Source organism: Poecilia mexicana, unplaced genomic scaffold, assembly GCF_051168715.1.
Source record: "Poecilia mexicana isolate PSO_F unplaced genomic scaffold, ASM5116871v1 scaffold_19, whole genome shotgun sequence".
Taxonomy (NCBI): domain Eukaryota; kingdom Metazoa; phylum Chordata; class Actinopteri; order Cyprinodontiformes; family Poeciliidae; genus Poecilia; species Poecilia mexicana.
The window spans coordinates 19,499,182-19,517,944 of record NW_028263388.1 but is presented as its reverse complement, the minus strand read 5'-3'; the positions used below and the strand labels follow the sequence as shown (position 1 = coordinate 19,517,944).

Here is an 18,763-nt window from a genome sequence, read left to right as displayed (position 1 = left end):
GTCTGACCCACTCGGTGCTTTGTGAAAGTATTCAAACGCCGTTCAACTTATCCAGATTTTGTCATACCACAACCACAAACTTCGATTCGACATTTTAGGATTGTATCTGACAGACCAAACCTAAGCAGTATAGCTGTAAAACTGAAGGAAAATGAATAACTTTTTAAACTATATCTATTTATTTTTAGATTAAAGCTGCTTCCAATCCTTTGGCCATGTGTCCCTTACCAGCTTTGCAAAAAATGTAAATATTTTTGCAAAGCTGAAATTCTACTTGAAAAAGTGTAATTTTCATTTGTTTAGTTAAAATTAAAACTGTAATTTAATTAAAATGTAATTAAATAAAAAAAATAGTTTAGTTTTCAGAATTTAGAACAACATACATTGTCTAATTTTTACAAAGTTTATAGGAAGGCCAGGTTGGTGAGCCTTTTCCATAAATATGGAAAATAAAGAAAGAGAGATAGCCCACTTAGAAATAAAAAGGACATAATTTGAGCAAAAAGAGAGAAAAAAACCCCATTAAACTGCTCCTAAAGGCCTTGTGCCATTGGAGCCCTTCTGTTTCAGTAATAATTCCTCCCAGCAACAGTTTATAGCCATCGCTGCTTCCAACCATCTCAGTAGGTTTTTCGATTTCTCTTGTTATTTGCACAGTTTTCCTAATTTCAAATAACATTTCTGCCGTTATTTGCACATCTCTGTTGTTTGCACAGTTTCATTTTCACTTCTGGTAAATAGTCTGCTGGGTTTTAAATGCACAGACACAGTCACATTTTGCACAATTTGACATTTCTTCTTAAAACATTGATAAGAACTTTTGAAACTGCTCTTTCTTAATGCATTTATGTTTAAAAACATTTCTACTTTGCTTTTGAAAGAGCCATAGTGAAGGGGCCAAACCATTTTATTTTCAAATGATGGGATTAGATGAGCGCTCTGTGAGATGTTCAAAGCTTTGGATATTGTTTTCTAACCTATACAGAACATGTGAATTTATACTGAGACCTTATTATGCAGAGATGGAGTTATTAACTAATTAAACTTCTGAAGGCAACTGGTTGCATGAGATTTTATTTATTAATCTATGGACGCTGAAGAAAATTGTTGGACATTTTCAAATCTTGTTTTGAAAACCACCAGCCATTTTCCTTCCACTCAAAATTGCTTTGTCCAGAAATTGCTTTAAAGCTGTTCCAGTAAATACAGTCACAATTTGTGCTCCTACAGCATTATGTTTTATGAGCTAGTTAACATAAAATAAAGCACCGATCTGTTCAGACAAAAGAAACATAAAGATAAGAAGCCATATTTTTGTTCCCCCCCGACATATATGTGTCTCCGAAGGACAATGAAATTATGATCAGATGACTGCAGTGACCTTTTTTGTCATCAGTCACAAACAGAAAGCAAAGATGCAGTTTTCACATCAGTAGGCAAACACTACAGCGGCAGCTTTGCATGCTACGAATGCTCTGCACGGAGAGAGTTAGTGAATGGGAGCGATTATCTCAGTGGAGATGATTAAACCTGGAAAACAGCCTGCAAACATAGCTGTTTATACATTAGCCAGGTGGATTCGTATTGAGTCTGCAGAGCAAGGTTGTCCTAAATATAATCATGTTTGCCTTGGGTGGTGTAGTATTTCTGATGTATGTCTTTTTGCTGTCGCCATTATTGCCACCAACTGTCAGGGGTGGAGCTGCACTAAGTGAACGGCTAATCTAAGCGGCGCAGCCTTTATGACTTGTTCTTGGGTAAAAATAGACACAATAATATAAGGTGCTTGGGTTCAACCTGGCATTGATACATTCTTTGCTCTAGGCCACAAATCACTCACTGTTGAAACAGGATGACAGGTACCTTACAATTAGGCCAGGCAGCTACAAAAGCCGAGGACATGCTCTTGCCTGGGGAGAAACGGGCGCGCTCGCCATCTTCTGTGTGCTCACTCCGGACAAGAGGGGCTTGTCTGCCCCAGAGCTGCGTGTGAGAGAACTGAGCCTCGTCTTTGTATTAACTGTGCAATGCAAGGAGGTGTCAAGGACACACATAGAAAGGACTCTGATCCTGTCAGCGTACAAGTATGTTAGGCGTTTGGAGGATGTATTTGTTTGTGTCAGAGAAACTTGTAGTTTGCTGAGCTGATAGGGTAGTGGATACAGACTACAAAGGGAGATCAGAATGACCTTAATCATGACAATTTTATGGTGAGCAGAGCTAAAGTGTTAATAGTTTGGGGGTTTTTTCCCCTCAGTTGAAAGAATCTCATTTCTCCATGATGGAGCCTTTCCTGGAGCCATAATGTGGCATCTCAGTGTGCATCCGTGTTTTACTGTAATTTCCCCCCGCCGCTGCAGGAGATTAGCATTATCAGCAGCCACAACAACCCAATTTGTCCTCATTGCTATGGCAGGCGCGCAGAATTAAATGTAATCAGCCGGCTAGCATATTTAACTTAGATGGCCCTGTGAGGACCCTTATTCAGAACCCGGTGCCGAGTCGAATGGTCCGCTTCTCATGAAAATGTTCTTTTTAACTGAGCTGCTGGTGTTTAAACTTCTGTCTGACAGTTTGAAAGGGGCTTCAGTGGACCTGTCAGTCAGCGGACATGTTTAAACAGCTTGCACATTTGTTCAAATAGGCCTCCGAACAGCTAAACCCGTGATTACAAGGATTGATAAATGGCTGTAGTGTTTCATAACATGCGTGTTGACAATACTAATGAGTGCAGTGATTATGACTGCACAGTTGGATTATTGTTAGTATTTTTCAACCAAGTTTAAAAGGTTAATGCAAAAGTTCACAATGACTTTATAGGCAGATGTTCTTATATGTCAGAATCAGACATTTAGAATTAGCTTTATTGGCCAAGTTTGTGCTCCGGTTATTCTTTGCGCTCAATAAATGTAAATGTAAGTACAGATTTAATATATAAATATATGTAAAAAGGAAAAACAAAATAAAACAAATACATCTTTTTCTTGTAAATTTGAATATATAAAGGACTTTTTTTTTTTTTACAAAAGAACAAGACAATATTCAGTTAGTGAAAATATGCATGGTATTGATCTGATAATACTTAAGTGGTTCACACTGAACTTATCCTGGATGGCTGACTGTGATTGGTTTATTTCCGTAGATGTTCGATCCAAAGAGGTTAAATATAGATATATATACAACCCCTGGCAAAAAGTATGGAATCACCAGTGTTGGATGAGCAGTCATTCAGACATTTCATGCTGTAAAACAAACTCGGATCAAAAACATGACACAATATTAAGGTCATTCCAAAGTGCAACTTGTTGGCTTTCAGGAACACTCAAAGAAATGAAGAGAAAACATTGTGGAAGTGAGTGAATGATACTTTTATTGACCAAACACAGGGAAATAAATATGGAATCACTCAATTCTGAGGAAAAAAGTATGGAATCACTCAAATTGGAGGTAGAAAAAAGGACACACCCAGTCTATTTCCTTTCCCTAAATGGACACCTGCCCCAGATTAGATGTGCCCGTTAGTGTGCAGTTCAAAACACCTGCAGTCATGACACCTTGGAGGGCTGCTGGACGAAGTGGAGTGGCGAGAACCATGACTCCAACAAGAGAAATGTCCCTTGAAACAAAAGAGAGGATTGTGAAACTTCTTGAAGAAGGTAACCCTTCACGCATGGTTGCTAAAGATGTGGGCTGTTCACAGTCAGCTGTATCCAAGATATGGTCCAAACACAAACAGCATGGAATGGTTGTTAAAGCCAAGCTTTAACAACCATTAAACCATTTTAATGGTCCAACCATTTGGACACTGGTAGACCAAGAAAGACATTAAAGCGTCAAGACAAACAACTAAAGGTCATTTGTCTTGAAAACCAAAAAAGTACAACTAAACAGATGAAGCATAAATGGGAGGAAGTTGGAGTCAATGTATGTGACCGAACCGTAAGAAATCGCCTAAAGGAGGTGGGATTTCAATACAGGAAAGCTAAATGAAAACCAGCATTGACACCTAACCATAAAAGAACAAGATTCCGATGGGCTAAGGAGAGGCAATCATGGACTGTGGATGACTGGATGAAAGTTGTCTTCAGTGATGAGTCAAGAATCTGCAATGGACAAGGTGATGATGCTGGAACTTTTGTTTGGTGCCGTTCCAGTGAGATTTATGAAGAGGCCTGCCTGAAGAAAACAACCAAATTTCCACAGTCCTTGATGATATGGGGCTGCATGTCAGGCAAAGGCACTGGGGAGATGACTGTGGTTAATTCTTCTATCAATGCACAAGTTTACATTGACATTTTGGACAGTTTTCTCATCCCTTCAATTGAACAGATGTTTGGAGATGATGAAATGATTTTCCAAGATGACAATGCATCGTGCCATAGGGCAAAAACAGTGAAGGCATTCCTTGAAGAAAGACACATTCAGTCGATGTCATGGCCTGCAAATAGTCCAGATCTCAACCCAATAGAAAACCTGTGGTGGAGATTGAAAAAAATGTTCCACAAGAAGGCTCCAACCTGCAAAGCTGATCTGGCAACTGCTATCAAAGAGAGTAGGCACCAAATACTGTTTGTCCCTCATCAAGTCCATGCCTCAGAGACTAAAAGCTGTTATAAAAGCCAAAGATGGTGCAACTAAATACTAGTGATGTATTTTGAATGGTCTTTTGTTTGTGTTTTTCATGATTCCATACTTTTTTCCTCAGAATTGAGTGATTCCATATTTATTTCCCTGTGTTTGGTCAATAAAAGTATCATTCACTCACTTCCACAATGTTTTCTCTTCATTTCTTTGAGTGTTCCTGAAAGCCAACAAGTTGCACTTTGGAATGACCTTAATATTGTGTCATGTTTTTGATCCGAGTTTGTTTTACAGCATGAAATGTCTGAATGACTGCTCATCCAAGACTGGTGATTCCATACTTTTTGCCAGGGGTTGTATATAAAAAATGGCCATATTTCTACTTAAATGATCAGTAATTTTAACAATAAAATAAGTTTCATTAAAACTCAAAGATATTCTTAAAATATTCACATTGTGCAGTAGCTTCTGTTCTGTCATTTTTTGAATAGTGCTCACCGTATTCAATAAATCCTGTTGCATTCAGTGCACAGAAAGACGGCTGTGCTGGCTTTCAAAGGTTGACAGATAAGTTTCTGAATACAGTGTTCAGTTTAAAATGTGAAACATACGAAGTTTGTTTTTCTTCCGCCAGGCTAAAAAGTCTGTTTGTTCAAATTTATTGAAGCAGATTTTATTTTCCCAGCCTCTTGTTGCCACATTCAATATTGATTGAAAGTCCTCTGAGTGAGGTCAGTGTGCCAAGACCAAACATGATTTAAGTTCATTCAACTGTTTGTGTATGCTGAGAACTTTTTTTGTGTGTGTGTGTGTGTTTGCAAATCAATACTGATGAGTCGAGTTTCTACAAAGCGAAAATAGCCCACTTGCCAGATTTTGCGTTAGTCTTCTTGGAAGCTCTGCTTCTAACATTGTATGCAGAAGCACCGAGGTTCGACACATTGAAGACAATTGAGCATAAGCTCCGAGGTCCCTGGGGCATCTGTGTGGAGCTCAACCTGGAGTCTCGCCTCCTCTCTTTCTGCCTCCTTGTTTTGCAAACGGATTGTGGGGGGTGGAAGCGATAAGATGCTGCAGAGACTCTGTTGTTCCAGGGTTCTGCTTTGCTCAGCAGTGTGATCCGACCGAATCCATTTATTTATTTATTTTTTCTGCGCCGCTATATTCTCCAATTACTGCATCTCGCTGAGTATCCAGCGCTTCAATTTGACTGTGAAGCCTGCAGCAGCAAAGTGAACTGGGCCGCCGTTTGATCACTTCATCTGTGATGTGAGACTGCAGCTGAAGGATTCCTGAGAAGAGCACGTTATGATATATTTTTGTTGTGACGCAACATCTTGAAATCTGCTGGTATTAGCTGATGGAATCTCCTTTTATGAAGAAAGCATTGTTGTTTCCAGTTTTTTTTTTTATGTAGCCTGGGCATGAAGCATCTTGTGCTTTCACCATGAATTTAGTTTACCTAGCTGCATTTGTTTGCAGAAACTCAGCCAGCCTTAGTGTTTTCTGCATTTTAGCAGTGTGCAAATGTTTTGGATGGACGCACGCTTTCGCAGCTGGCCACTTTGTTGCTCAACTAAAGAGACATGCCCTTCACTGTGCAGATATGGCTGCTGATTGTGCTTGCACTGCACTGCATTGCAGGCAGGCGTCTTACCTTGTGAAACAACATGTGTCCTTTGCCTGCAAAACCCCCCGAGCGGTCCAGCACAGATGATCAATTTTATCCAGCTCTGTGTTGCTCAGCAGCAACTTAATCCTATAATACTCGGGTATTTGTTGCAACTGAGACTATGCCATATTTCTCTGTAGGTTTCTTCTGTTGTCTTTGAAATGTGATGGGAAAATCTCTGACTTCATATCCTGTGGTACACAGTTATCTTAAGAACAACACAATGCAACCACAGTCTGCCTCTGCTGCAGCAGAATTGTTTACATCTGTCACATTATCTGTAGTGCAAAAGCTATGATTTGCAAGCACATCTAAAGTTGTTGCTGTGGTTTCTGTTTCTTTTATAAGTGAAAACACAATTGCTTTTTTTTTTATACCAGTCTCTTGCAAAAATATCATAATCATTGCAACCACAAACTTCCATATTTTACTCAAACTATGTGACTGACAAATACATAGTATCATATATCTGCAAAGTGACAGGAAAATGTTATTTTTTTAACGCATGATATTTTGAAGTGTTCATTTGGATCCATTTGATAACCATCGACTGCAACAAGTTGCCTTTAGAAGTTATATCAGTATAAATAAAGCTGTTCTGTGAAATAATAATAAAAAATTATAATAAGTGTCCACTTTTTGGCTCTGGTCAGATGAGAACAAACCTGAACTGTATCTCCAAAATGCAAAACACTTTGTGTGTCCATGATGATGCATTGTGGCTGCAGCATTATGCTGTGGATATACTTTCGCTCAGCAGGGACAGGGAAGCAGGTCAGAGTTGATGTGAAGACAGCAGCCCTTGAAGAAAAGCTGTTAATGACTTGAAACCGGGGCGTAGGTTCAGGATCCACCAGCAGAACGACTATAAACATACAGCCAGAGGTGCATTTGAGTGATTTGGATCAAAGCATTTTCACATAGTAGAATTTCTCATCTAAATCGTTTATGGCATGACTTGACTCCATTGAGTCAGACTTGGATTGACCATTTTTGCAAACAAAAGTGGCAACAAACACAGTCTCATTCATCAAACCTAACTCAAACCCACCGCTTTAATTGTAGTGGGAGGTTATTTAAATTTTTATTTGCAGAAACATTCACAAACCACACGCTATTTTTCCCACTTCGCAATTTTGTACAACACCGAATAAATGCTTTTGGGCTGCGGAATGTGAAAATGTAATGGTTCAGATTAAAACAGTGAGCAGCGTCATTTCAAAAACTCTACAGTTCATTTACGATTGTTTGAATCTGTGGTTGGTCTGTGCCTTCCTCTGTTTGCCAAGTTCTCTGCGATTTTCTGAGACTGCAGGCCACAAACAGAACCAGATATTACCTCCACCACTCAGACCCCAGCATGCTGAATCGCAGAGACATAATGACACGGCGAAGCGAAGATGCACTCCCGCTGCTCCGGAAAGGATGGATTTAAGACAGCATCCGAACAGTGTGCCCTTTGCAGCAATTTAAAGTACAGGCTGGGGGTACGCAACTAATTCAGCTGCATTAATCAGGCAAAACACATTACCGTGCAAATCACGGCGGAGCGAAATGATGAGCTGACATTGTTCTGCCAGTCAAACAGTCTGATGCACATCAGTGATCCACTCGTATGACACAACCCGAGCACAGAGTGGAGCAATCAGCGGAGAAAAAGCCTCTGCTGGTTCTGTTCTTTCATTACAGACATGACCCAGAACACTGGTCCATCCATCAGCCTGTGTTTATCCAGTCACCGGCAGACTAAATGACTTCAAGAAGCTGGATAAATGACAACTAGTGGGGGATGCAAAACGTCCAGATCATCATTTAACCTCCATCTCATATCCGGCAGCTTAAGAGATGTTCTCTCGGCAAATATTGGCCTCAGAAAATCAATAAGGAATACTGCAGAGGATGAGGCAAGCTGTTATTGCACAGAGAGTGGGGGATTTCTTCTGAAAAGTTTCCCTACCTTTGTGTAGCTGATTGAATTGGTTCATGAGACAGTTGCAGGAAATATACCAAAGAATCAGCATCGTGATTTCAGACACTTACAGCCTACATTCCCATCCAGGCTCCCGTAGTTCCTGGTGCCAGTAGTTATGTTAGATTTGAAGTTTAAATGAAAAGAAAATGACCAGAAGATGCAGCCACGTGGAATTCTGGGTAATTTTTGGTTTTAATCTTTTTTTGCTGAATCTGACGCTTTATTTAAAAATGTTATTGAGCCTCGCAAAAACAAGTCATATCCACTTTTGTATAAAATAATTATATGTTTATAAAGAAACGTGAAATGTCTATCAAAGCTGTTTAGCTTTTCTTTTCTGCATTTCATTGAGTTCTGGAAGAATTATATCACTCCAAAACACAACGTTGTCTATTTTCCACTATGCTATTACTTTTTTGTTTATTTTGAGCTTTGAAGTTTATGTCTTTCTTTATTTTGCCTTTAAAAATATTGGTCTATATGGCCTGATGCTATTCTCTGATGCTTTTTGGCAATTTATGACAGATTCTATTTGTTCAGTTGTTTATTATACTGTCAAATGGTCCAGAGCTAATCTCCGGGCTTGCAGAAACGTCCTGTCGGCTTAAAGAACTTGTAAAATAGATGTCATTATTTTAGACATTATTATATGGCACCAAATCCAGTGTGTCACAGTGAGTAACTGGAGCAGTGCGAGCCAAATCCCATTACAAACGGCATTGAACTTCATATCTTTCAATGAGACAGACATGCAGTTAAACGGTTTAGGAGCAGCCCTGCTGCAGTCATGCTGAGCTGGAATCCAATGTGCATAAACATTTTTGATGTCAGTGCTCGTGATTCAAATGTTTTTTTTTGTTTTTTTTTCTGTGCTGCAGCACTGGCTGAGGTTTGCGGCTGGCAGGTTGAGGGGTTTTTAGTGGTATTTATGTCTCCAGCAGACAAGGCCCTGGCAAGGTGAGCTAGACGTTAACTCAGAGGAGTGCAGTCAGGCTTGCGGCCAAACGTTGTCAGCCTAATGCCGGCAAGCAGTCCAGGAGGAGCAGTCGCAGCATCTGGATAGTCAAGCTCCATTAGGCTCCTGGCTCTGTTTTACACCGGCTTGCGTTACAGCCTTGTTGACAAATGGCAGGAGAGGTGGTGTGTGTGATATGAATCAGCTCGGGGGACCTCCAGCATGAATATCATTCCCCCGCCGTTGCTCCCTGATCTTTCCCCTCCCTCCTTAGCTGTTGTCGAGGAACTCTTGCAGCTGCCTCCCTAGGATTCATGGGGACAGCATTAGCTCTCAACCTTGGTGAAGGACTAAACACAGTTGCTGTCCTTGTTGTCACACTGCTGCTGACAAAAGAAAAGGACCTCTGCGTTTAAACCCTTTCTTGGTCTTATGTCAGTCCAGGCAACTGCAAAATCCTTGCAGCTAATTAACTAAGTACATGTGATGTAAGGGTTGAGCATCTTTGATGTAGTCTGATTCTCTGCCTTGTGGCTAGTGATCTGTAATGATATGTTTATGGGAAATTTCAGCTTTTGACCTTTTACTATTAATTTCAGTGTCAAGATGCAAATCTGACAATGAAAGGTTGCTTTCTATGATGTTGTAGGTGTTACTGTTACAACAGCTTTTCTGTATGATATTTTGGCTTTTACCAATTATAAATAGATTCTTTTCCAGGAAACATTATGTCAGATTCAATGTAGAAAGCACAAGGCTATAAAAATGACAGCTAACTGTATGTATATATCTATAATATACAAATACATAATATGTGTATATTTTTTCTACATTTTTGGTCACTTCACTGCAACTGCTGTATTTTTTACAAGCTGATGTAAAAAAAAAACAGAATAAATTGCTCCCACATGCTTGACTTGATGAATGTGTTTCCATTGTGTTTGTGAATCCAGATAAAGTAAAACAGATAAAGCAGTGAAAAACAGCTAAAAAAAACAACAAAAAAACAGAGCAGACTGCAAAATTACTACCAAATAAAGAAACTTTGGAAACAAAATGTCAAGTATTGATTCAAAACAAACAAACAAAAAAAACTCTTCTGACTTGTTAAATCAGAAATAATTTTTCACAGCTAGTTGTAGGTTTGGTCTCTGGAGAGCAGCAGACCTCAAAGTTTACAATAACTCCTTATGTGGAATCAGAATCAATGACATACCCAAGCTCTTTATTTTGTGGCTTGAGGCAAAGTTGCATTTGTTCTCTACTCATATTCATGCCATTTACAGAGCCACACAATTCTAAATCTCCAGATTTTAACAGAGTGGAGCATGAAGTTACCCTCTATGTGGACAATGTTATTCTGTGTTTGAGTGACGCTGAGCTAACTCTTTCAAAAGTGATCAGTTTCTTTTGCAAAGGGTAATTGTTAGAATACAAGTCACTTATTGAAAAACCAGAGATTTAGTCTCTTATGACTTACACTTTCACCATGTACTGGTGCATATATGTTAAAAGAATGTGCTGTTTTATACGGTAGTTTAATGAAGCAAACCGTACAATGTTGTGTTTCTCTTAAACACACTGCTTTTCTGGAGGATAAAACACACAGGGGGAGGCTGAGGTGGGTATTGATGTGCAATGCCCTTGGACTGAAACCAGGGAGGTGAAATGGGATAAAAGGGAAACCGTCACTGATATGTTGACTCAAGGTTATCCTTTAAAGAAGCTACATCTCTCTGTCGTCAGCTCTTTGTTTAGTTTGTTCTTGCCGCTACGATAGAAAAACGTCCCAGCTTCCCGTTGAATTTAAAGACGTGTCCTCACAAAGCTTACAGTACTTACAGCTAAAAACACAACTTCTGAGCTGGAAGAGAGAGACTGTTGCTTTCTGGGATGCAATCACAGACAGCGAATGGAGCCCACCCCTTACGCTCAGGACCTCTGCCAGCGAATAGAAGTGGCAGCTGATCATTTTCAGTTAATAGGTTCAAATAATCCCCTGTGATCGTCTTATGCGATCCCTGGAGACTGCATGTATTTGCATTCAGTGTGTTATGGTCTGACAGCCTAACTCCTGCTATGGCCAAATGGCTCTCTACATGCTAAACACTGGTAACAAGAAATCTGTTATAAATTTTAACACGATATATATATTCTTTTCTTTCTCCATTCCCTCCACGCTGCTGGTTTCTGCCACAGGAAGTTGAGGTTAGTCTCTCCTTGTCCTTTGTTTTGTGTTGTGCTGTTCTGTGCCTTGCAAAAGTATCAATATGCCTAGAACTTTTTCTCCTCCTCACCTTAAAACCGTAAACGTCAACGTGTTTTTTTCTTTTCCAGTTTAAAGTGACAAACTACCACCAAAGGGAATAACTGCGAAGTGGAAAGAAAGTGCTGACATGGATTTTACACTTTTACAAATGTGTGCAAATAGCCGTCTTTACTTTAATGCCACTAAATAATATCCAGGACATTCGAGACCCTACTCAACCAAAGCTGCAATAAACTGATTTAGGTAAAAGATAAGAGTCCGTAGAGTGGCATTGGTAAAGTCCAGACCAAAAACGTAGCTGAGAATCTGTGTTTTAAAATTCATGTTCACAGATGCTCTACATCCCATCTGACTGAGGTTGAGCTGTTTCGTAAAGATGAATGATGAAAAGCAAAGCTGGTAGAAACATATCCCAGCTGCTGGAATTGCACATGAAGTAGTCAAGCAGTTTTCAGATTTTCATAATTCATAAAAATCCTGCATCGCTTTCCTTCATCTCCACAATTATTCATTGCTTTGTGTTGGTCTATCACACAAAATCCAATAAAAACCGCTGACGTTTGTGATTATACCACAACAAATGCAATAAAAAAAAAAAAAAGTTCAAAGATAAATACGATTGCAGGGCACGGTAGTATGTGTTTGTTCAGTCGCGTCTCGCAGGCTGCCTGATGGGTGAGAGATAATTCTTTTTAAAGCACAAACACACACCCAAATCAATATAATACAGCACATATTTCTGCCGCAGTGGAGTGCAGCCTTTGACTCCAATTCAGCCGCAACACAAACACATTCAGAGTTAGGCGCATTAACATGCAAAACACAAACAGCTAAAAAACTTACAGCCAAAGTCAAACTCACAGATGCTTCACTAATGATGAAATAATACGAAACGCAACTCATGAATAAGAATGTATTCTGTCTGAGATGGAAACTGTAATATCAGGGATGGAAATAAAAGAAGAAAAAAAAGGTAAAAACTCAAAGCGTATTCTTTTTATCTCTCACTCTGTTCACAGTATTTGGAGCTGCCTTTTGGGTGTTCTTGTTCAGCTTGACTTGAGAGCTCAGTCTCCGTATCCCCTCACCAGAATAAGTCTGAGCTAAAATGATCAGACCTGATCCTCGGGGTCCTTGCTAGGACTTGTGCCAAATAGCAAGCAGTTGATCCTCGCTGTCCTGGCAGAAGGAGAAATGGGTCAGAGTGGATGAAAACGGGCGAAACAGAATTTATCATTCCAGCACAACGGCTTCAGGGACAACTTACAAAAAGAAGTGTTCGTTTGTAAATATTCCCCGTTCACAGCGCAGGAGCGGTGATGTATTTAAAGTTCAGAGCCTGGCTTTGTGAAGATTGCTTTATTTTAGAAACTATGTCTGCATGATTCAGAATGTGTGTAGATCTTCACTCTTTACCGGGGAATGTAAACAGACCTCTTGCTAAAGATCCTCAGGATCCCTGGTGCTTGCTCAGTTTTCCCAGAACTGCAGAAGTGTAAAATTATTTTTGATGTGAGCTTGTTCTCTGACGTGTCGCCAAGTCAACGAGTCAAGGAGGGACTGTTAGTCAACACAATACATGCTTGCAAAGGTGTGTAACAACTGAGCCTTTTGTTTTATTTGAGTCTTACTCTGTAGACGTAGCAGAAAAATAGTAGGAAATGACAAATGATTGTCCATTTTTTTGCAAGTTCAATCTGTAAAGTATGACATTTGTCCTCCTGAGTTAATATTATATTATAGATAATCTTCTTTCCCATTGAAATTCAAGGCAGTTGTGCGATAGCTGGATGTAGTTTGGAAGAAAACAACATGCTGTGTCTGTTAATCGCTGCTTGTTTGCATATAAGACCAGCTATACCTACTCCACTGCACACTGGGGTACGATTAGTTGTAGCTTCATGTCATGTCGATACTAAAACACCTGGAGGGAATTCAGCTTAGGACGTTTGCTTAGGTTTGTTGCTCCAGCTGCAGCTCCTGTTTTTATATTGTTATGGACAATAACAGGCAAGGTTTCATTAGTTTTCTTTCCTTGCGTCCATACCCCCGCCTTCCTCGAAGACATATGGTTTTCAAGACTTCTTCAAAAAGAAATCTCACAAGGAGAGCTGGCGTTTATGTTCAACTCCACCCCAAAGTCATTACTTTGTAAGATAAAAAAATAGCACAAACCCATTTTAGAAGAGCTGGAAATCTCACGTTTCTCTACAAATTCTGTTTAATTTAGATCTGGACTTTGAATAGGCCATTCTAATGCCTGAATATGACATGATCCCTTGTAACTTCACCACAGTCATTTAGGGTCTACCATGCTGTTGTAAGGTAAACCTTTGCAGTATGATACCATCATCCTTCACGGTGAGGATTGCATATGTAAGGTGTTGGTTTTCAGCCACATACAGTGTTTTAAACATCCATCCACGCTAGTACCTTGGAAAAAACCTACACATTCAGTAGGAAACATGCAAACTCCCTTCTGCATAATAACCTCAGCAAATGAAATCAGTTCTGAATGTCATTTATAGCATATGGCTCACTTCTTATATATTCTTTAATTATGTATGCTTATCTGGATTTCCATTATCTCATGACTTGAGCTTCCCTGTTGTTTCTTTCTGGCATAGATAATTAAATCGAATAATGCAAATATTTTTGTTCTACAGGACGACTACATCAGAAATGCTGAGGAGACCACCGGCTCTGACGAAAGTGAGTGGCAAAAATGAAAGTTTTTTTTTTTTTTTTTTTTGTCCAGAAAGAGCAAATAAGTCTAAGCTTTGATTTAAAGTGTTATTTTACAATAATATACACTATTATCAAGACAATCATGTTATAAAAAAAACAAAACAAAAGGAAAATATCGCTTGCCATTATGCATCATTTCTAGGCAATAAAATGGCCTGGCACCTATTGTGAAAGCATTGACTTCTTTTAGTACTTGCTGAGGTCAGACAGCTGGATTGGAGCACTTGGCTATGGTACCTGAGCTTTGCTGAGGGTGAGAACACAGCTGTGATTCAGAAAAGTAGAGGTTGTGCCTTCAGTTGGATCCATTAGTTAGAAAAAAGCCAGCTATAATTGCTTTTGTTGCCGAGAGCTCAAGTCAGAACTCCCACCAGGCTTCATTTTCATCCACAGGGGTCGGTTCCTTGCTGAGAAAAAGAAAATCTCACCTTTCGAAATTCAGCTGCGGAGGAGGAACAGAGAACATGTGAATGCGAACTTTAGCTACCAGAGAAATATTATTTACCTTGGGCATTTAGAAAATTTACTCAAGGAGAAAGTGCTTTCACAGATTTCCTACTTTCGCAAACAGTTCTTTAAAATCACTGAAGGATCTCCATATGCAGAAAAAAGTATTTATTCTCCAGGTGAATGGCATTTCAATCACCTCCAAACCTCGTTAACTTTCCTTTTTTTTTTTCCTGATACATAATAGAGATTTCAAATAATTAAATTGTTATTGTAAAAGGGAGCAATACAACAAATGGTTACATTTTTGGAAGTTTTCAGCAAATCTGAAGTTACTTACGACATTTCTGTAAAAAACATCAGTATTGAGGTGCAAGAATTTAATCACAAAATACATAATATAAATATTATGCAAGACTGATGGATTTCAATGACGTTGCTAAAAGGAAGATTTCAGACAACATGTAATGTAAAAAGTTGTTACACAGCCAAAATAATCACCAAATAATAATAATAAAAAAGGAAGAGTTTGAAAAAATTTAAAAATGCCCGATGGGTGCATAGGGGTTAGATAAATCTGTGGACCTTTGATGTCAAATCAGCAGCTATAGTGTGTTATATAAGCTGTTTTAAACAGATTTCTGATCCACTGCCACCCAGGAATATTCATGCTCTGCCGGGTCTAATGGTTCAGACTTTCCCAAGCAGAAGATTGCCGTGTTTTTGCCAAAATGCCTGCCATTAACAGTTTGTAATTTATGCTGTAGTTCAGTAGGTCACACTGGAGACTTCATCAGGTGCCATGATGAATCAGTGATTCCTAAAAGAAGACATCACAAAGAGATGATCATGTTCAAATTCCATGTTATGCAGTCTGAAAAAAAAAAAGACACTTTCACACATGCATCTACGTTTCAGCTGCTGTGTTTCCAGTTTAGCTTCAGCTGAGATGTTGGGTGGTGACTTTGCTTATGCAACTGTTCAGTTTTACTCTCCATCCAGCTTTGGGCTCACTCTTTGAAAGGTCAGAATAATAAACTGTGTCATCAATCATTTCACACACACACACACACGCACACACACACACACACACACACACACGCACACGCACGCACGCACGCACGCACGCGCACACACCTATATGTGCACATTGCAGCTAATTAGCAGACCCTTTTCATTAAGACCCTGGTGAATGGGGAGTACTGAAGAGGGGGGTGTCGGACTTAACACCCCAGCCGTGCTGCCTTAAGCTGGAATTTTTCCCCACTCATCTCTGAAAACAACAAGAGGAATAACTTGTGTAATCCTGTAAAAGAAAAAAAAAATGCTTTGCTTGCTGGAGTGTGGGTGGCGTTCATTTGAATACAATTGATTTCATACCCCATCACAGCTCCCTCTGGGACTAATTCTGCAGATCTAATTGATCAAAGACGTCTTCTTTGCAAATTTCCCAAGACAGGAAAGACTCCTGGAAGGTGCAGCAGCAGACCTGCAACAAAAGACACATCAGAAAAATTCAGCCTCTGACTGCCTTTCAAGTGAGCTGATTGAGACATCAGCTCAACAGATTGCATTTAAGGAATGCTCTAAAAGCCTGATGCTCTGACTTAACAGAGGAGCTGCCGTTCTTGACCCTGACATCTTTTGTGTGAACCAATTTAACTTTTTTTTTTCTTTTTGAATATTTTAATAAAAATATTCCGTTCCAGCTTCTATAACTTTCACAAATCGCAGAACATATCTCATGAGCTGACAGTCTAATGGGCCTGACTTCCTTAGACTTTAATATTTTAGAAGCACAGTGAGTGACCAAAAGTCTTTCCAATGTAGGCTTTATTTTAGCCCACTGTGCTTCAGTAAATGGAAAACAAATGGATGTCGAATGGGTCCGCTGATGATCTCAGGTGCCATGTTGATATGTGGGGATTCTGATGGGAAAACATGTCAGAAATATGGAATGCAAAAGCAGATGGATTTCTGCAGAGGCGTGATTATAACGAGAGAAAATGGGCGCAGTGTTCCAGTACTATGAAAAAGTATTGACTCCCTTGTAGATTTAATATCTTTTTTTGTCACTTAAGTGTTTCAGATCATCAAACACACTTTGAAATCAGTCATTTGCCAGGCTGGTGCCTGTTTGTTTCAGTGAATTCTTGATTTTACAAGTTTGCAAGCCAAACAGTGGAGCAGCTTCGTAAGGATTTCTTAATGAAGCAGTTTGTGAGATTAGATCAAATATGTTTGTCTTTGAGTTTCAGAATACATAAATTATGTTTATAATGTGAAGCTACACATTGTTGTTGGAGTCTATAATAATAATAATAATAATAATAATAAAAACCATTCAACTTTTTTCACAAGAACAATCTGCAATATTGTGAGGAATTATGACAACAACAAAAAAAAAGTGAAGTCAAAGTTCATCATATATGCCTGTTAGGAGAAAGCATTAAGTTGCAATCAAGTGAACAAAAATAATAATGGATTTAGGATTATCATGGGCAAAAAGTGTATTTCATACTTATTTATTGTCATTTAAATGCAATTTTCTGCACAGTTAAAAACATAAATAACCTGCAGTGTAACTGCAAATTAAAAAATTTACCTCTTTAAAGCTTCTGACTCATGTTTTCCACCACATAATAGCAGGAGGTAAAATTTTAAACAGCACGATGCATCTAAAATATCTGACTCTTCATTATAGCATCTTAGTGCTGCATTCGACACACATGAAATCATATCAATTGACACTAAAAGACGGAAAAGAAAAATAGACAGCATAATTAACGGCTGGTTCAAATCTTTCTGGAAATATTTTGTGTCATTGGGTAGTTATAAACCGGAATAACGAGATATCACATGATGTTCCTCACGGTTTTATTATTTGGTCAATTTTATTCTCAGATTATGAAATACTACAAAGTCTTTTACAACACATGTTCTGATGATACACAAGTCTACATATATGACTGTGCTACCACACGAGCCCGGTCCACTTCAGTTAAAACTGAAAATATTAGGATTTATGGTTGTTTTTCTCGTAAAGCTCAGAAATACCTGCATCCAGTTTTTGTTTTTTGTCCTTCCTGTTCATTTTGAAGATTCCATTTTTTAAAGCTTGTGCTCTATGGATAATATCATGAATTCATAATGAGCTTTTGTGTTTTTTTAATTTAAAGAGAAAATAATGGACTGCGAAGCCTCAAAAAGTCATGAATTTTTACATGAACAATGTGTAGCAATCCATCTTAAAGATATGACTCAGCAGTCAGCTATGTTTAGATGTCTGCCTGTAATAAGCATATGACAAGACCGGATAGACCCACTCATATAACGAATGATTAACAAAAAGCCCCTTTTAATGTTTTTATAGGTCTGTTTTATTTGGGAGTATTTTATGTTGCAGGGGTTTGAGTAAGGTTAGATGGAGTTTTCATTTAAGACTGCCAGCACCTTAATTCAGATGGTGCATAGGCCAAATTTGCTCATATGTGCAATGAAGTTTGTTTATTGTTCCTCTGCTGGGACAAATCAAAGTGTAGTGGTCACAAAGTCTTTTATATGAAATGTTTTTTTTTTTTGTTTTTTTTTTTTTCAAATTTTATGAGCTATGAGCTCTACACGACTAATAAGAAAACTAGTGAGTCTTTGTAGCCTCTTGCATAATATTATCTGGCAACTAGACGAATCTAGAGCAAATACCCGTTTCTAGTGTTGCTTCAGTTGCTGATGTTCTAACCTGCGTCTGTTTTTATTCATTTATTTGTTTTATTTTTATTTCTGTTTAAGAAAAATGAACAAGACAGCAAAATGAAACAATGTTTTTTCTTGAAAAATCCCAAAGTTACAGAACCAAACAAACTACGGTCTTCTCTTGGGAGAACTGAATATGTGGATTTGCACCATATCATAATATCAGTTCAAAGATAAATTACTCACTTTTGTCCAACATTGCAAGGTAAAAAAAAAAAAAAAGTTTTACGTAAGATAGTTTATAAATTTAGTGGAACTGTGAAGTAGCGATAAGATTAGATAGGAGATCAAGTGTGTATGCCATGGAGAATGTCGTTACTTATCTTTCAAATTTCCAAAAGATTGCCAACAATTTATAATCTAATG

At 38.6% G+C, this 18,763-nt stretch overlaps 1 protein-coding gene across 1 annotated transcript in view; it reads left to right on the top strand.

Moving 5' to 3' along the window:
* Nucleotides 1-18,763, top strand: part of LOC106927756 (SPARC (osteonectin), cwcv and kazal like domains proteoglycan 2) — a 41,711-nt gene that overhangs the window by 9,664 nt on the left and 13,284 nt on the right. Inside the window, exon 2 of the mRNA XM_015003525.2 lies at nt 14,116-14,161. Coding sequence (XP_014859011.2) covers nt 14,116-14,161 — 46 coding nt within the window. The remainder of the gene's footprint in view (nt 1-14,115; nt 14,162-18,763) is intronic.